Source organism: Watersipora subatra, chromosome 2 (genome assembly GCF_963576615.1).
Source record: "Watersipora subatra chromosome 2, tzWatSuba1.1, whole genome shotgun sequence".
In the NCBI taxonomy this organism is placed as follows: domain Eukaryota; kingdom Metazoa; phylum Bryozoa; class Gymnolaemata; order Cheilostomatida; family Watersiporidae; genus Watersipora; species Watersipora subatra.
This window is the reverse complement of record NC_088709.1, coordinates 41014197-41034455: the sequence shown is the minus strand read 5'-3', so window position 1 is coordinate 41034455 and position 20259 is coordinate 41014197. Positions and strand designations below refer to the sequence as shown.

General features: G+C 37.1%; 2 protein-coding genes and 1 pseudogene across 2 annotated transcripts in view; 1 reads left to right on the top strand and 2 right to left on the bottom strand.

The window, feature by feature from the left end:
* The window catches only part of LOC137387868 (zinc finger protein 26-like), a 126429-nt gene that overhangs the window by 63821 nt on the left and 42349 nt on the right, over positions 1 to 20259 (top strand). The window lies entirely within an intron of this gene.
* LOC137387053 (uncharacterized) lies at positions 4726 to 8160 on the bottom strand (annotated as a pseudogene).
* Positions 8218 to 8928, bottom strand: LOC137387051 (uncharacterized). The gene has a single exon (XM_068073339.1). It carries the CDS (start codon positions 8926 to 8928, stop codon positions 8218 to 8220), a length of 711 nt encoding a protein of 236 aa, XP_067929440.1.

The following is a 20259-nucleotide window of genomic DNA, read 5'->3' as shown; positions in this document are numbered from 1 at the left end:
ACGCATTGATATAAACCTCCACAGGATAGGCGACGAGCATCATGTAGGCGCGATTTAATGATCGAGCTCTGTTGGGATGAACCCAAACAAGGAGATAATTATGCTGAATAAAACCCCTTGTAAATTGACAAATATTTTAACAATGGTAGTTACTTTACTTATCTGTTGATTTCATTTTGTTGTCAAATAAATATAGTTGCCCAATATTGTCCCTGTTATGATCAGTCAGTTGCCATTTACAAGCATTTGTGATATTAATAGTCGCCATTTTGAAATGGTCCAAATTTGGCTTTAGATTTTGAGTATGAAAACGAAACTGCACAGCTTTGGCTGCTGCCCCATCTTATTGGCCAGGTCAAACAATATGACAACGATAAATGACTTGGTCATTTTATATTAGGGGTGGCAAAATATTAATAAAAAACTAGAGAAAAAAGGACATTGTTAAGGTGATTTCCAGGCAAGTCAATTTTAAGTCAATTTAATTAATTGCATTTGACCCCCAAATAGGGCATTAGAGCAATATCTTTATTTAAAACATCACAATATAATTCTTAGTTTATATTATATATTGAGTTTTTGAATTTAACAACAGGTTCCGAGTAAAAAGTGTTGGGGAGAGATTAGATGGGAGATTGGGAAAATGTGAGTTAATTGCCAAGGGCCCTCACAAAAAAATAATTATTTTATGTTTTTGTTAATGTTACCTTTGGTACTTTTGTGGTGTGTATAGTGCAAGTGGGCATTAGAGTAAAAATCTTAAGGGATTGCAATTTCTTCAGTAACGATTTTATGTTTTAGGTTTCGGATCAGAAGTTTTTCGACGCTCTGCAAGAGTGGCCTATGACCACTCAGACATGAGGTCAGAAATCATGTCATTTTTGTTAAGGTTAAACGCCCACCTAAAAGCTTTCTATTCACCGAGTCGAGAGAGTGAATAGGAAAAATAAAAAATGGGCTTTGATACAAATGTGGACCAGACAGTTGAGGCATACTCCAGAATTGGCAGCAGATGGTACTAAAAGATAAGGTTTTTGTTTTGAATGAGCAACTTCTTGGGGATCTCATCAGCGTGTATAGGGTGGTTAAAGACTTAATTATGGTATTTTCTATGTGGAGGTTAGCGTTGAGTTTGATGTCAATAATAACTCCAAAGTATTTAAAATGAGTAACAAATGATAGCTGTTGGCCTTTCATTAAGTATTTGTGAAAAAGCTACATTCCTGGGACTTTACAAAATAGGTTGTCTCACAATTAGTGATATTAAATTCTATTTGCTATTTATCAGCCCAGTCTATGAGAGAACCAAGGTCTGATTAGAGGTTTGCACAGTCGTTAGCTGAGTCAACCTGTGAATATAGGAGAGCATCATCAGCAAAGTCTGAGTTTAAAGGTCTTTATGGCTGTTGGCCTATCTTATATAAAAATAAGGAAAAGGATGGGTCTAAAACAGATCCCTGGGGCACACCAAACCAGACCTGACATAGTTTGGAGTATGTTTCATTTATAAAAAATAGTCTGTGTGCAGTCTTTTAACCTGTTCTCGACCTAAGCATCAATTGAGCTATCCAGTTTGGTTTGCCTGAGTTTGAATATACATGTAAATTTGTTATGGGATACTTTGTCAAAGGCCTTAGAAAAATCAAAACTAACTGCATCTGTAGGGATACCAGCATCAAAGAAGTCAATATGGTCATGTGTTGTAAGGATTAGCTGGCTTTCACAGCTTCTTTTAGAGTGAAAACCATGTTGGCAATCGTTGAAAAAATCACTGAAGTCTAGAAAGTTACGAATAAAATGTGCTACTATGTGTTTTGTGGTTTTCGATAAAACACGTGTTAAAGAGATTGGGCAGTAGTTAGATGGCAGGATTCTGCTACCTTTATTTTTAAAAATAGGTATGACAGTAGCAGTTTTTTAATCCTTCAGAACAGTGTGGGTGGAGGAAGAGTGCTGCATTAACTTTGTGAAAATCTGTGCGAGGTAGGGGGCCAGGTCTAGTCTACTTGGTTATCTCATTCGCTCCCGTGTGGGTGCATTATTTACCCTCATCACAGGTGCTTCAGTAGTGAGGGTAAATCATATTTAACTTTGAGCATATGCTACGACACCCTGAAAATCTCAAAATTGATAAACATTGTTAATTTAAAATGTTTTATTTTCCATGGATCCATTTTGTGGTTAGGTATTACGCCTACACTGTAGAAATTCAAGGTTTGTTGATTCTTGGTTTATTATCCGCGATCGACGCATATCTGAAATAAAACCTATGCTCAAAAACCTAACAAAGCAACGCAACCGCCCCGTAAAAAACTGTGTTAGCCCCGAAACTCAGGCTAGCACAATCCGAGCAAAGCTCGATCATTAAACTCCGCCCATATAATAGCCGTCAACCATTGAACTCAAAACCCCTTGATTGGCAGAGGTCATTCGCGAGTACGGAAATCCGGCCGACGCCATTTTCGGTTACCGTTTGAGTTAATTTCATTGTGTTCAATGTGAGAAAGAAATCTAATTTCAGATTTAACAGCTGTGGAAGATCACGAATACACTGCTAAATCAAAAGAACAGACTACTGAGATTACTTCTAATAATTTATGTAAGAAAGAGAACGGTGTAGGTGCACAGTGCTATTGCTATTCCATGAACTGCAAAAAAACCACAATAATGGACTTTTAAAGGAAAGGGCATGACAATTCACAAGTGAGTCACTTCTACTACAAGTTCTATTACTATTGCTAAAGTCTACGACTACTACTAGTTGTGCTACTACTAGTTAGTACTGCCAGCAGTTAGTTCTACTACACTAGTCACTGGATGAGTGAGAGTCGATCAGTGTCACTACTGAGTGTCCGAGTTTGACTGTATTTTGTCGGTGATTAGATAAATTCATAAGCTAGTGAGTGAAATGTTCTTCCTTCAGAACGAAGGTTTTTTATTATTTAAACTTGGAATTTTTTATTATTAATGTTTTGGAACTACAAACCATTAGGATATTTCTAAATACAGTGAAACATGGATAACTCAAACTTCACGGGACCGAGCGAAAGTGTTTGAGTTATCAGAGCGTTCAGATATCACAGAGCGGTATAGATACAGAGCGGTATCAGAGCGTATGAATGTATTTATCAGTAGATACATATACAAACTACATGTCTATATATAAAACTAAAATATAGGTTATTTGTTGTAAGTTAAAGGGCATCTGATGTAGAGTTTTAAAGTATTTATCAGAAAGTATAGATATTTTTATTTACTTGAGATTTGTGTGTTGTTTTAAGTATGTGACTGCCAGAACTTTTTCAGATTAAAATTGGCAAAACCTAATCGCGGTTAAAACGCTCAGATGACATTTTTTCTTCTGAATGTTTTACTCGAGATCAATTTTGCCAATTTTAATCTTGAAACGTCTTGTCAGTCACATCACCTAAAACTGCAAACAAGTCTCAGCCCAATCTAAAAATATCTATTCTTTCTGATAATTTTTAAAACTGGGCATAAGTAAACATTAATGACCAATGCAAAAAAGCATGCTTTACATCTGATCAGTTGTTTCATTTAAAAAACTTATCGAGTGTAGTCTGTGACAAGGTATTTTTTTGACAAAGATCAACAGTGTGACTTATTGTAGAAATAGATTTTAAACAGTTATTATAGTCCTTAAAAACTTGTTAGCCTTTTCTAACAAAATTGACCCATCGATAGGTACGCCTTCACTATGCACTTGTCTAAACCAAGTCAAAAATACACCATCTAAATCATCATGCGACGTTGAACGATCTCTTAGCCTTGATGAATTTTGATCACATAACGATTTTATTTGCTCTTTTTGTTTAATCCATGTTGACACTGTACTTTTTGGAAGATTATCTCTTTTTGATAATGCTGATAGCTTTTGTCCTGCTTCGATTTCCTCGAGTACTTTAAGTTTGTCAGAAGGTTTCCACGCTTTTTTTGCTTGCGTGATGCCATCGTAAAGCGGATGTCTGTTGTAGCGGACGCCAAGCCACGAGCCCATTTGTGACATTTTGTCTTTATGTATCCGCATATAATCACTATTACAATACGTGTTGTGCATGCTGTGTCTATCTTTATTAAATTTTTATTGCTAATACCTTCCAACGTTTATAGCTTGGCCGTAACTAAGCAAACATCTTAGCTGTAATAATCTTCAAGTAATATTGTACCAGTTTATAGGTTATTAAGATTCAACTGTATTCTCTGCTCTCTAGCATAAAACTGAATAATATGGTAAAAGCTGTAGGGTTAAATGCAAGCATAGTCAAGGCTAATGTGAGTATAATAGCTCTATAAACATAAATGTGGGAAAGTCAGTGTTTATACCAACATTGCATAGTATGCTATTGCTATGAGAAAATAACATCATCAATGTCAACATACAACATCCTTTTCCATCTTTAATTGAAGTCAGTGCACCAGTATTGAATATGCATATACCTCTGAGTGTTACACAAGCTAGGATACAGCCAATGGCTACCACAGGCACCAAGGAGAAGGCACCAAGCAATGCCAGCCCCACAGCACAACCACAAGCCAAATCGAAACCCAAAACTCAATGACGCAATGCTCAAGCTACCAAGAAACACCCAGCTTGATGCACAGTTTACCCAGAATTCCAAAACTACCTCATACTGAGACTGCTTATATGTAGATATTTGCCAAATAATAACAACTTGTATTACTATGATGGGCTAATACAACAGACTAATATGAATACCCAAATTTTCTCTTCTTTTTTCCTTTTTCACTTTTTACTTCTACACCACACCTACAAGGATAATATGACTAGCACTACTTTATATTCCTACTCAACTAAATTCACACAAAAGGACACTACTGGCTAATCAATGACTAATAGGATTTCCGTACCGCACAGGCATATTCCGCACCCTAGGTGGCCTGATTGGCGTATCAAACTTAGCACTCTGACCTTCTTCTGGTGCTGCTGGGATGCTACGTTTATCTGGAATATTACCTGCATTATCAGTAGTACCTACATCACCCAAAGCTAAACTTGAATCAACTGAAGAACCATTGTTAGAAACACCTAGACTACCCCGCTGAACAAATCGTTTAACTTCAGAAACATTTCTACGCATTCTTTTTCCCTCGGAGCTTTCTACCACCATCTCTGAACCATGCTTTCCTACAACCTTCTGTTCCAGTGGATGAAATGTAGAACTAAGCTTGTCAGTCTTGGCCTGTCTTACCAAAACTTTATCTCCTACAATTATGTCCTCCTGTGACCGACCTTCATCTGTAAGAGTCCTACTTTTCTCCTGAGCCAGTGCTTGATGATCCCGCAGTTCACCATCCAGAGATTCCTGTCTCTCAAGGCTGGGTAACTTTGTACTCATTGGTCTTCACATCATTAGTTCACCTGGAGCTACACCAGTCACTGTATGAGGTGTGGAACGATATGCTAGCAGAAACCTTCTAAGCTCAGCATTGTAGTCCTTACTGGAAATATGTGCTATTTTGAGACTTTTTAACAGGCTCCTGTTCTGCCTTTCCACCTCTCCATAAGCAGCAGGCCACATATGGGTAGTTGATAATCAATAAATCCCATAACTTTGCAAAAACTTTCGGAACTCGCTGCTGACAAATTGCGGACCGTTATCAGTCCTGACACTTAAAGGAACACCCCATCGACATATAATGGAATCAAGAGCTGCCGTGATTTTATCTGATTGAGTAGACTTCAAAAAACACACTTCAAAGTAACGACTGTAGTAGTCAACTACTACAAACACACTTTCTCCATTAGGCAGAGGTCCCAAGATGTCACAGGCTATATGCTCTCATGGACGATCTGGCATTTTAGTAGATACCATAGGAGGTTTTGAAGGTGCACTAACCACTTGGCACTCATGGGACTCTTGACATTTAACTTCTGCCTCTGTGTCCATTCCTGGCCACCATAACTTGGATCGAAGTAGATGTTTAGTCTTTTCTATTCCTTGGGGACCTTCATGTGCCAACTCCACAGCCTTTGCTCGCAGCACCACTGGCATGACTATATTGTTGCCTCTCATGAAAACTCCTTCAACATCACTCAACTCCGTGTACGCTGACCTGTAAGCTGGTAAACAAGTAGACCATCTTTCATCTAACAAAGCATCTCTCACTAGTTTCATCTCAGAACACTCAATAGATGCCTTCTTGACCTCATCAAATGACATTGCTTTTGGAACTGACAACCTAGCTACAGTATGTACATATTCATTAGCAACATTAGCCACATTCCTGATGCAATCTGGACTAGCAGAAAGCCTTGACAATGGGTCAGCTATGTTTTCCTGACCTGGCTTGTATACCACTGCATAATCAAATGCCATCAGTCTTAACACCCATTGCTCAATGCGAGCAGAAGGTCGAGATTGTACTTTGTTGAAGATAAACTGCAGTGGACGATGATCAGTGACAAGACGAAACTGCAAGCCAATGAGATACATTGCAAAATGCTCACAGCCCCACATAATAGCTATTGCTTCTCTCTCTCTGTCTGGGAATAGCGCCGTTCCACAGAGGATAAGCTTCGATGCCCATAAGCTATTACACGCTCTACACCAGCTATCTTCTGACTTCAAATGCAACTCAGCCCAAATGGACTAGCATCAACTGTAACAGTAGTTCTAGCACTAGGGTCAAAATATGCTAGTGTCTCTGTCTTTGACATCAAAGTTTTTATGCCTTCAAAAGCAGACTTCTGTTCTTTACTCCACAGAAATCGAAACCCTTTCTTAGTTAGCCGGTGCAACGGCTCAGCCAAAGTTGATAAATTCGGAAGAAATCTACCAACAAAGTTTACCAACCTAAGAAAACTTTGTAACTCTGAGGCATCTTTAGGTTCCCTAGCACTAACAATAGAGCTCAATTTCTTGGGACAAGGGGAAACACCATCAGCAGAAATCTGAAATCCTACAAAGTCTATTTTGGCCACCCCAAAGACACACTTGGATGCGTTTAACGTCAGACCTAAACCACTCATTCGCTTCATGGACTCAGCTAAGCGTTCATCATGCTCTACACGATTCTTACCAAATATCACAATGTCATCTGCATAGTTTTGGCACCCTGCCAAGCCAGTGATAGCTTTCTGGGTTTAGTACTGAACCAGTTCCGGTGCTGAAGCCATCCCAAACATTAGTCTTTTATACCGATAAAGACCAAAAGGGGTAATGAAAGTTGTGATATCTCTAGAGTCAAGATCCAGTTCGAATTGATGAAACGCTTGTTTCAAATCAATCTTACTGAAATACTGGGCACCGTTTAAATCGTACAACAACTCTTTTACTGTAGGTATAAGGTGCCTCTTTCTAATAATAGCTTTGTTAGCCTGGCGCATGTCAACACATAGACGAATATCTTTCCCTTCATCTTTAGGAACAGTAACTATTGGGCTAATCTATCTAGTGGGTCCTTCAACACGCTCAATAATTCCTTGCTCTAGCAACTCATCTAGTTTGACTTCTGTGAGCTCACGAAGGCCAAATGGCAGGCGTCTTACAGACTGAGCCACTGGTGGAACACTCGGATCAATGTGCAATGAAACCCGAAAATCTCTCAGCAACCCAACACCATCAAAGCATTCCGGGAAGCGATCAACCCATGAATAAACTCCAGGACCCCCACACCTAGAGCCTCACTCCCAGCAACTCTAGCCACCACCGGTCCAACCCTAAGCAAGTCCAACAACTCAGAAGTATGTCTGCTTAACAAAGTAGTAGCCCTACCATTAAAAACGTAAAATACAGTATCTACACGTTTGTTAGTATCAGGCATAAAAACATGAACATGAGTTTCACCAATCAAATCTAAGCATGCAGATCTGTTACCATCGGCAAAAAGTCTTTTACTTGTCTTAGTTACTGAACAGTTAATAGAGTCAGCAGTGTATTTGTCCATCAAATTGCAGGAAGCCCCAGAATCAATCAAAGCAGGTACATCTGACCCAATGAGTTTTAGTATTGTTCTTGCTGACTTGTTAGGATATAGATTAAACACCTCATCATAGTAGTTGTCTCTCTCATCAGCCAACATCTCGCCACTAATTGTACATAAAGCATCCACATCAGCCTCCTGCGCATTGTTTGTAAAGTCCAAACTGTCCGCAACAGCTGCTTGTGTAGTAGACATGTTGCTTTTATCACAGTACTTTGAGCCTTTGAAGTGCCCTCTTCTTCCACACTCATCTCACCGCTGCTCTCGTGCTAGGCATTCGCGAGCTGATGCTAAATGTTTGGTCGACTTGCATCTATAACAGGCGCGACTGTCTTTTGTTTGTGTCTTATAGCGCACTCCACTAGTGCCGCTAACCCTGTTAACTGGTTTGCCCTCTCTCTTAGCACCATGACCGACATTAGCCTCTATATCACTCGTCTGTCGCAAAACAGCCTCTTCAGTTTGGGATATTGCTATTACATTGGCCAATGTGAGCGCCGAGCCTTTCTCCAAAAGTTTCATTCTAAGCCTATTGCTATGGCATTTCTCTATGACTTGGCCTCTAATGACATTTTCAGTCTCTTCAAACTCACAGGTAACAGCCAATTGGCGTAATCTGGTCACATAACTAGTAATCGTCTCCCCTTCATTTACTTCAGTTCGACGAAAAACTGACCTTTCATATGGTACGTTCGTTTTTGGTTCAAAGTATCTGTCTAAAGCTGCCATCGCCTTGACATAAACATTGTCACCTTCAGTCTCTTCAGGCAAGACATCGAATATGTCTTGAACTTCCTCTCCTGAAAGATCGATCAGCATCGCCTTCTTCTGTGCATTATTAGCAATCCCCCTAGCTGCCACAAAATACTCAAAGGACCGTTTCCACTTCCTCCATCTTGACCCAACAGTCAGAGGGTCCACAGCCACACCAGATGGCTTAATATGAGCAGAACCATAATCCATCACGAGTCTTTGCAATTAAGTAACCCAAACGATAAAAATCCACTCCAAACTCACATTCACCTCACCAATACATCCTCGTCGTCATTGTAATATTCTTCAAGTACTATTGCACCAGTTTATATGTTATCAAGATTCAACTGTATTCTCTGCTCTCTAGCATAAAACTGAATAATATGGTAAAAGCTGTAGGGTTAAACGCAAGCATAGTCAAGGCTAATGTGAGTATAATAGCTCTATAAACATAAATGTGGGAAAGTCAGTGTTTATACAAATATTGCATAGTATGCTATTGCTATGAGAAAATAACATCATCAATGTCAACATACAACATTAGCGACCCTATTAATCATTTTTATACGATTTCTTTTTCGGTTCCATTACACCATACGGGGGAAATTATATGTACACTATACGCGTACTAAAAGCGCTTTTGTTAAGAAAGCAGAGTAGTCTTAGCTCCAGGACTAGTGGAAACTCCTTCAAAATAAATTTAACGGAAACCGTTTGTGAATTCGGCAAAAAACTGTTCAAGTTAACGGTGCCGAGGTCGAGTTATATAAAGCCATTTATCATTGTGTGGGAATAGACCAAGCAAATCCATTCGAGTTAACCATGTGTTCGCTATATCAGAGGGCGAGTTATCCATGTTTCACTGTATTTATATTTGAAAAAAATGTTTGTAGTGCCTATAATATTATTTATTGTTGTACCTGGATATAGCTAGCAGTAAGGAGATGAGAGTAATAATATTATTGTTATTACTACTGTTGCTAACTAACTACTACAGTTTCATTTTAATTTTTAGATTTCCAAACAAAGCAACTGAGAACTCTCGTTATTTACAATGGTACCACAACCGCAGAAAAGTAAATAAGCCTGATCCTTGTGCACTTATCTGCAACAAACATTTTAAAGATCCATGTTTTGACAACAGGTTAAAACGTTCGACTGAAGTCATTTAAAGGTAATATTTTTCAATGTTGAAAGATGCGTTTCATTGAGTGAATTTAAAACTATATTGTCAAGCAGAGTGCTGCAAGGTTGTTCAACTTAAAGTAAGGACTACTTCAGATAAATAAACAGATTCCAATCTACGGCGGCTTTTTGTTTTTGAGCTTTTAAGAGCTTGTAATCACATTTCCACATATTTGGCACCTACAACACAACAGAGTAAGACATGGTGAATCTTTCCCACGACCACACGAGCGGAGCGGAAGTTTTTATGATAAATGCATGTGCACACAACTTACGAAAATTATTCATCAACAATGAGACAAACCCTCGTCAAGAAATTTTATCAACAAATTTAAGCATCGGAATTTAAAGTCGTTAAAGTATAATAACGATACAAAACACATTTAAACCTATTTAAATATGTTACCAAATCTTTGTAAACCTACGATACTATCTTAAAACTTACCCATCTGATCGGATTATACACAAATAGACAGATTAATTTGAACGAAAATTGCCACAAAAAGCTTGAAAAGCTCGGTTTAATAAAAGTTAAGACCAAAAATTGAAACGCCAATAAAGCCGTGCGACCGATTGTAGAACTATTTAGTAGGGCGTATTTCACGAGAAAACCGTGCTCATTTCATCAGTCTATGGCATTTGTTACTTGTAATCGAATTTATTCGAAGGTTTCTGTAATAAACGTAGACCGTTTGAGGCATAGACCGATTTACAGGTACGAAATTGTAGTACACAGTTTATCACCCTGTGTTTTTTGTCCAATCACCGAAGGTTTCATTATTTGAAACGTTAGCCGAAATTCTTTACAACTTATGTACAAGCTAGGGCCGAACTTCAACGCCCCTTCATGACGAGAACATTTTTTATTTTGCTACAGTTTTAGACACGTGAATGCTCCTACTGGCTTTCCGTTAAAGATCGCTTATCAAAACCATTCTACATTCAACGCAACCAACTTTCAAACTGTGTATAGTACACAGTAGCTTGCCATTTTACTTCTAATTTTGCATTTCAGAGTTATAATAAACATATTTCTTTATTGTTGTTGAATTACATACATTACAGTAAATTAGGCCTACAGCTTTATAACACTTTTATAACAGCTTTTATTTTGCTGCAGTTTGCAGAAATCTTCGAGACGCGTGAACGCTCATAGGTTTTCTATTATTGCTGCATTACTATATTAAAAATATTGGTTATTTTAATAATATCGGTGCATTTTACTTATAATATTGGCCAACATTGCATTTCTATTGCAAGGGAGAGATATAAACGTGTAATATTTTCCTTTCATTGTTGTTGTTTGTCATGACCAAACACTTTTTAAATATATTTTCTAAAAATCTATATAAATACCACAACTTCTCGATATTGCTACTTATGACGTTTTGAAATGTAAACAAAATTGTGTATTGGTTTTCTATTATTACTATATTAATAACATTGATTATTCTAAGAATATCAGTGCATTTTACTTCTAATATTGGCCAATATTGCATTTCTCCTATTGCAGGGGTAAAATATAAACATCTTTTCCATTCATTATTGCTGTTTGTTGTATATAATAACACCCACACCCAGTACATTACAGCTACCATTGCAGTTATCCTATTGCACTGCAGGGTCATTTGACTGCTAATATTGCATTTCTCAACCATCAGTACCCTTTCTTTTTTTGCCAATATCTCTGGCCATCTCTTTGGTCGTGGGCTGTATGACAGTGGAATTTCTAGTGATATCAAATAACTGTAATGTGAATTTTGTTGCAAGTCAACCTTTAGGCTTTATGCTTAAGATGGGTGTGAATGACTTCCAGTGAAAATTGTCACATTTTCATTTTACATAGCGATATGGTAGCATTTTGAGCTGCTTTATTTTCACTTATTTCATTAGTTGTATTGTTGTATATTAAGGGTATCATGTTTATGTGAATAAGACAATCATTTTTTTTAATTTTATGTAATTGTTATAATTGATGCGTTCATTTAGGTGGTTGGAATAATAATCCTACTGTTAGTCAGTTTAAGGCTACCTTTTGCAAACTTGTCCGCAAATGTGGTGCAAAATCTTATGCTAGTAAGACAGGTAATGTTACTGCTCAAAAAGAGGTTCTCATCATACAGGCTACTCCAGAAGTTGATCAGTTTGTGGAACTCAATGATTTCAGATGTCAAATTTTTGTTATAGGTAACAGTATAGTCTATATAGCTGGCTACATTGTGCAAAAGCTAACTGAAGTGCTGTCGAGACATTGGCCGTCAGTCGCTGGTTACCACTAAGTCATGTATCCAGTACCGACATCTCTATACTGTACTCGAGCTACAAAACAATGGAGGATTGGTGCGTCCATCAGACGGTGTCATCAGGATCCTGCTAGTTGCAGATCAATACTTTCGTACTAATACAAAGCCAGATCCACTCCATTGTGTGGTGTATTTTATCAGTAGTGTAAGATCTAGTGATGTGTTATGCCCTGGGGAAACACCTTACGGCAGATGGCATATTGGCAGACGCTTTGGGATGCGGCAGATGGCATATCCAACCATCGCATTGATCAAAAACCTTATTCAGTCGTTTTATGCTCTCCGACAGCATCATTATGCTAAAATCCTATACTCAAACTGCAAGGTGCATCTTTGTGGCATACATAGACTAAAGTAGTACTTTTTAAAGGCCAGTAACAATGTAATCGCTGTAATATTCATCTGCAGCTGTTGTTGTGCTGTTATTCCTAATCTGATTTAGTTAAAAAAAAAACTCTGATGCACCTTGGCTCAATATCCAGTGCTATACGAATCTCCTTTTACACAGTTTCTGTAGCGTGTATGTATAAGTTTAATCATCTGACTCTACTAATTCCTGCATTTCCTTGTTTGCATTATTTTGATTATCCTCTATTACAACTGTTTTTAATTTCCGTTTAGTTGTTGCAGTAGTTCATTCCATCTTTTACAGATACTGTATTATACATATCATACATTCATAAGCTATTATCACTTAAATCTTGAAATCAGTTTCTGTTTTGGTAGCATACCTATGTATTGTTTTTATCGAAATACTTCATGTGTCAAGTTTTTCCATATGCATTTATGCATATGTAATATAAATTTTAATATAATGGAACAGTTGTTATTTGCCTGAATATATCATTTGCTGGGTTTATGCATCTGTAATACAACAGTTTGTATGAATAACATGGTCCACGAAAATCTATTTTACATCTACTTATCATTTGATATATCCCACTCCATATGTTATAAATAGGTTTTCTTCTATCAGGGCACGCTCAACGTTGTGTAGGAGTTTTCATTAACACCCAGCTGGAAAATGACTATTCATTATGTACATTTTTGTCATTTTTCATCGTTTGTTTACAAATGGAACTAGCATTCGATTAGCTCTTCAATATGGCGGATACGTTACGTATAAATATCAACGTAAAAGTCCCTGTGGGGGTTTATATCATTGGTTTACAGGGAAAGGCAAAGCTTCAAGGTCAAATTAAATTAATATTTTTCTTCTTTTCTGAACCAGTAAAGTTAAAGCTGCAGAGAAAAAATGAAAACTATTATATATGTCTGAAATAATGTAGAACAGAAATACATTTACTATCATAAAGACAGTGTCTGTCTGTTCATCTATTTTTAGCAGACAATGTTAGAAGTTGTTAGATAAATAATTAGACAATGTTAGATAAATAATTGACTTTTCAACAAGGTGGTGATTGCTGTGGATGGTGGCATGCTTGACTGCTTTGCTGATTGTCTGAGGTGGAATCTCATCTAGTGCACTTCCCCCCCCCCAACCACCTGTGGCTACACAAGGACACAGGCTACACAAGGACAGGGGTCACAGCTCTGATTACCATACATATGAAGACCACAATGGAAAAACCAGTGATGTCACATTTTTGGTTTTTTTTGGAGTTATTGCTACCTACCTGTAGTTTTGACACTAGAATTGTATGGTGAATTAAAAATTTGGAAAAAACCAGTGTTATCCTATGAAAAACTGAGTTTAAATTTTATGCTCAAATCAATAAACAGGAGATGTCCAAGCCGTAATATGGAAAAATTGGCTAAGTCCAATAGCTAACCAATCAAAGAGCGTTTCGCTCGTTAACGCGGTCTTGCATTGTTTAATGTTGCTTAGCTAGCAGCACTGGCTAGCAGCTAAACATAAATGGTTTATCAAACAGCACAATTATGGCTCTAAATGAATATATACGGAGCAAAGATTTCGACATAATTTGTCTATCCGAGACAAAAGTAGAATGTTTGTCACCTACAGTATTTACCGGTAGAAAACATATAATAAAACCAAATGTTGAAAACCCCAAGCAACGAGGTGTTGCAATCATTACAAAAGAGCACATAGAGATGACTAGATACCCTGATCTAGAACCTGCCTCAGCAGATATGCTAGTGTGTATAACTAAAATTGGAGGTCATCGATCAGTAGTCTGCTCAGTGTACTCTCCACCTAATAATCCAACCAAATTAACAGAAGTAATCCAAGCAATTCAAAATATATTAGGAAAAATGACACTCCTATATGCGGAAAATTTATTGATTATCGGGGACCTAAATGCTCGACATGAAGCTTGGGGGGATCATTGCCACAATGGCGCCGGAGAAACCCTTCTTAGTGCTATCAGAAACTTTAAACTAGATATTATATACAAACATAACGCGCCAACATTCCTCTGTGACAATGGCTCTAGCCACATTGTACTGGCTCATAGGGAGTTAAGGATGGAGTCCAACTGATTGTTTGGTTAATAATAGTTTATTGAATCATAAACCATAAACCATTGAACCGTGAAAACTGTAAACAAAACATAATAAACATAAAAGTATTTAGCAAGAAAAACTATTAATGTTCTATATAGAATTGATTAAAATGATGATAAGCCGCAATACAATTAAAACATAAAATGCATTCATAAATCCGTAAAAATCTATCAGGCAAACAATGAAATGAGACATGAATGATATAATATACTATAAAAAAACATACCTCTTTGGCCTATTCCCAATTGAGTCAGTAATCCTGATATGATTGCAGAAGATTATATATTGTAATAAGATGACGTATTGCGTGTGAGTAAATAATTGAAGTTAAAATGTACGCAAATAGTCTATAGTGTAGTCAAAATTGACTACATGATTCGGTGAGGTGTCTGACGGAGTTACTGGACAATAAATAAATTTGCTGATTCCTACGCTTGATTTTATACAAAACTAACAAAAACATGTTTTTATGTTGAAATGTTATTACAAGAAGTATGAATCTCTGGTTTACACCTCAGATCTATAAAAAAGGTATTATTTAAGGATAAATACACATAATGAATCATTGCTGCCAAGTTTCACAAAGTGTTAATCCTTGTTTACTGGTTAATTGCACTACGCTATAATAAGGCTATATAATAGATATGCTGCTAAACTACTGTGGTCAGTGCAACAGGAACTGGCTTCATTTATATAAGGTGAATCATGATGACCCAGGATAGAGGCAATAAATTGGGGTCACTACACACATAGATTTGTTTATTGCTTCTGAAAACGTAACAAAAGACATCCGTCAACAACATGCAGACAGTTCTGTTGAACTGTTTACAGGAGCGCCTCGCAGAGGCCACATACCAATCATAACAGAACTTCATACTCACAGGATCCCTAAAGAACCATTGAAGTATTTCAAATGGGGCAAGGCTGATTGGAATGGTTTTGGCGCTATGCTAGAAGATCAAAGTCGAAAGTTCATGGCAGATTTTACTACTGCACAAGATCCAATTGAAATCTGGGAAAAGTTGAAAAATATCATGAACTACTGCAAAGATTCCTACATTCCATCAGGTACCATGAATGCACACAACAAACCATTCTGGAACAAAAAGCTATCTGAGCTATTCAATCGTCTTCGGCAAATAAAATTACAATACAAATATCGTTCTTCATACAGCAATGGAGACCAGCTGGATAGTATTAAAAGTGAATTTAAAGAAGATCTAAATAGAGCACAACAAACATATGTAGAGGAAAATACGAAGCAGCTAAATGAACAAAACAAAGATAAATTCCGGAAAAACTTTAAGAATGTTTTTTATACTGAAGAAGACAATCAAGTTGGAGATATTCAAGATGATAAAGGGGCAGTATTAACTGACGACAAAAGTAAAGCTCAGCATCTTTTCCAATACATATTTGGGAATGCAGATGCAAACGACACTACTGTACTTGATGAAGCACTTCTGCTACAATCTTTTTCCACCGAGTATGCAACTCATTCAAAAAGACTTAACAATCCTATCACAATGGATGAAATATCGAAGGCTATAAAAGCAGTCAAGACTTCAGGCAAAAGTGCTGACTTCGATGGTATTCATCCTAAGATGCTGAAACAAGGCAATAACTTCTTTCTCATTGCCTTACACTGTCTCTTCAACACAATCCTAAAAACACACACCTGGCCCTGGAGCATTTCAAACAAAGTTATTTTTATAAAAAAGCCAGGGAAAAACTGCTACAATTCAGCAGGTTTATTCAAACCTATAACCATTACCTCCCATGTTGGTAAAACCTTTGAAAGAATATTAAAACAAAGGCTCCGAAATATGGTAGAAACATTACACATACTTCCCAGGACACAATATGGCTTTAGAGAGGGAAGGAGTACCCATGTATATCTTCTGCAACTGATTACGGAAACAACACAACTTTTAAAGAATAAAAGACATTGCTCGGCTCTCTTCCTACATAGATCTGCAAAAGGCGTTTGACACAGTTGGACACCAAGAAATGATATACAGATTGAAAGAAATAGGAGTTAATGGAAACTTCCTCCAAGTAATCTCTTCTTTCCTAACAACTAGAGAAATACAGTTAAAAGTCAACTGTTACCTGCACACCCCTGTGAAATGTGAGGTAGGCCTCCCACAAGGAAGCGTACTATCACCGCTCTTTTTTATTCTTTACATAAGAGATATGCTGCAGAATGTGCAGGAAACAGGCTTGCAATATGCAGATGACTGCACTATTCTCATGTCTGGTAAAGACTCAGCAGAATTGCAAAATATCTGCCATTATAACTGCCAGCAAATTCAAACATGGATGAACAAATGGAAGTTGAAAATCAACTTTCAAAAAACAGAACTGGTAGTATTTAACGGACAACTTAATCCACCATCTATGGGATCAAACACCATTCAGATATCAGGCCACTCTAAAGTGCTTGAAATAGTTATAGACAAAGAAATGTCGTTCAAAAGACAATACGGTAACAGCATCAGAAGCCTAGAACAAAAAATGAACATGCTGAAACCTTTCATATACTCAGGCCTCAAATGTAGTACTGCGAAAAGTATTCTCACCCAAGTTATATTGCCTAAGTCATTACATGCAGCATATTTATGGGACATTACCAAGAAAATAACAATATCACAACAGTTAAAACTAATTCTTGGAGCACATTTTAATCCTCCCACAGAGTCTCTACACTTACTTATCAACATTCCACCAATAGATCTACTCTACACAAAACAAAGACTCCAACTGATGAGAACCTTAAGCAAAACTAAGTGCACATACATTCTGACTCACACTCCCAAGAGTCTGCTCACAAAAATGTTCATAGCAGATGCACAAAAGATTGTCCCTAGAGGGACTAATCTAGATGACATCAATCCGAAAATTTTTTCAAAAAATAACATTAAAAAATGCATTCAACGGGAATGGACACGCCAACATAAAGCACAAATGGCAAACGGACTCTGTCCTTACGGGCTTGTTTAACATCTACCCATTGATCACTTGACATTACAGCCACTTCCAATTAACAAGACAAGAGAAGAGCTAGGAACACTATGTGACCTATTGACAGGTCACTGTGCCCTACAACTGTTTCAATACAGAGCTAAACTAACGTTCAGCCCGGTGTGCACATGTTTAGAAGATGAGGAAACAGTATTACACTTCCTCTATCACTGTAAGGACTACAAAGTAGTCAGAACTCGCACAAGTCCAGATGTAAACAACTGGCAAACAGTTATTGAATACATAAGTCTTACTAAAAGATTATCACCTTGACTAACCCCACATAGATGTGCCCTGGTCAGGCAAAAAAATGGACTATTACCTCCACCCTGGATTGGCTATCAGTGAAATCGGCTACATAGTCATGAACGGGTGCTTGAGGTTTGGGTATGCGGTGACTAGGGCCACGGACACAGACCAATAAGAAGGACCTGAAATCTCATCAAAGACCCGAATACTCAACATAGTAGTAATGTATATAGATACTCAAACCGAACAATTTCATTATATAGCTTTAGTGCAACAATATATTCATTTTTATTAGCATATTATCTGACAACCACTTAGCGCATTTTTATCAAATGCCACATAGAGTAATACATTACAGTACAAATACTCATATATATTATAATATTATATAACAGTTTCTTTTTATCTTGCCTGCAAATAGAGGCGTTGTTGTTTTCTTAATTCTATATATAAAATAAAGATTTATCTCTCTCTCTCTGGCTAGCAGGGTCACGCACTCAAGGATTTTCGCCACACACACGCAAAACAAAAACAACAGGGTAGACCCACTTTTCGAGGCCTTCCGCACGAATATTAAAAAATACTAACATATGTCAATTCTATCGGCCAAACACAACCTACTAATAGATTGGAATCGTACGTAATAGTACGTACGATAAGGAGTTCTTGCCTTCAAAAGGTACACATAACATAAACTTTGAATTCACTTCAAGTAAGTTTAGCTTGCTAAACCTACACTTAAAACTAAGTTTTAGTATGTATCAACTTTTTATCACGAAATTTTATCCTTCAGCAGTTCCTATCTTCACTTTCACTATAAACTTTAGCCTATCTGTTTGAAACCTTTTTCAACCTAAATCAATAAGGCCGAGCGATGCAGTTATAGAAGCTGCCCCTCGCACACTTGACCATTTAATGGCTACCGAAAAGAAGAATAAAATTTTATTTTCTATACAGGACATACATACCTTTGGAGTAACGTGGTTTTAGCGAGGCAAAAGCGTATCAATGCTAATTATGGTGCTGTACACTTGAAAATAAATTTAAAACGTAATGAATTGGAATTTTTTAGCAGGCTAAAAGAAGTTGTCCATTCCTGTCCAATTCTTTTACCTTTTCTACGAAAAAATTGATGGTGCAATGCAGAAAATTGCTAGCTAGCGCTTGTAAAAGGATCCAGAGAATGTGGTACAGTAGTTTGTCTTGTATGAAATGTGCACAAGAATTAATGTAACCATACAAACAAAGTTTGTACGTATTTATACCCTATGGGGGGACAGGGCTTTAGCAAGTTTCAGAAAGTAATGTGGATGCGTCAACTATCCTGAGTAGCTAGTTATATGAGTTACATACATACATACGATGAATTGTATTCACGTAGAAGATAACAAGCCCATATGCAAAGACATGGCTAAACAAGAGAATAAAACATAAAATCAAAAAGAAACAAATAAAATGTATGAAATATGAAAAACATGCCACACAAGAAATAAATAACATATATTATACATGCATTGTTTTAATGTACCAGTCCACATCAGTAAATTAAACACTTAAAATATTTCTGCGAATGTGGGGTTTTCTGTATCTTCTACATCCTCGCCTTCACTAAATGGTTGCTCCTTTTGAATGCTGATCGCGTGCATGACCTAGCTCATTCAAATCTTCAGTCGGAAGCTCTTTCTTGTGCTTGCTTTAATGGAGTTCTTGTTTTAATAATAATTGCAAATGCTGATTGGTTGCGATCATTTTCCTTGACAATGTTGATAATACGGGTCCCTTCTTCTTATTTACGACATCCAATTTTGTTGACATAGAAATCAGTTTTCCTTCGTTTTGTAACGTTTGTATCGGTCTCAGATTCCATAGATAACGAATTAAATGTAGATACTTGTAGTTATATATGTATGCTGACTTAAAAGTTTATAGTAAAAGCTATAAAAACTTTACAGATGAATATTTGCTCACGCTTGTGCATTTTACACGAAATTTTTCACGCGGATATGAAAGAAGTCGATCATCATGTCTCTTCTAAACGTTCTAAAAATGTTTTGGGCAAACTATATTTCGGTGTCTTTTTTATTTCGACGTGTGTTATGAGCACACCGCCGGCCAAATTTTAGCTTGGGCAAAACTTTTCTCAAATTCGTATGGTGAAATAAAATTCGTATAGCGAGGTGAAGATATCACAAAGTTTGACTTCGTAAGGTGAAAAAATCGTATATCAGGGTAATCGTATCTCGAGGGTGCACTGTAACTGTGTGTAAAGTAGAGAGAAGAAGGCCCCATT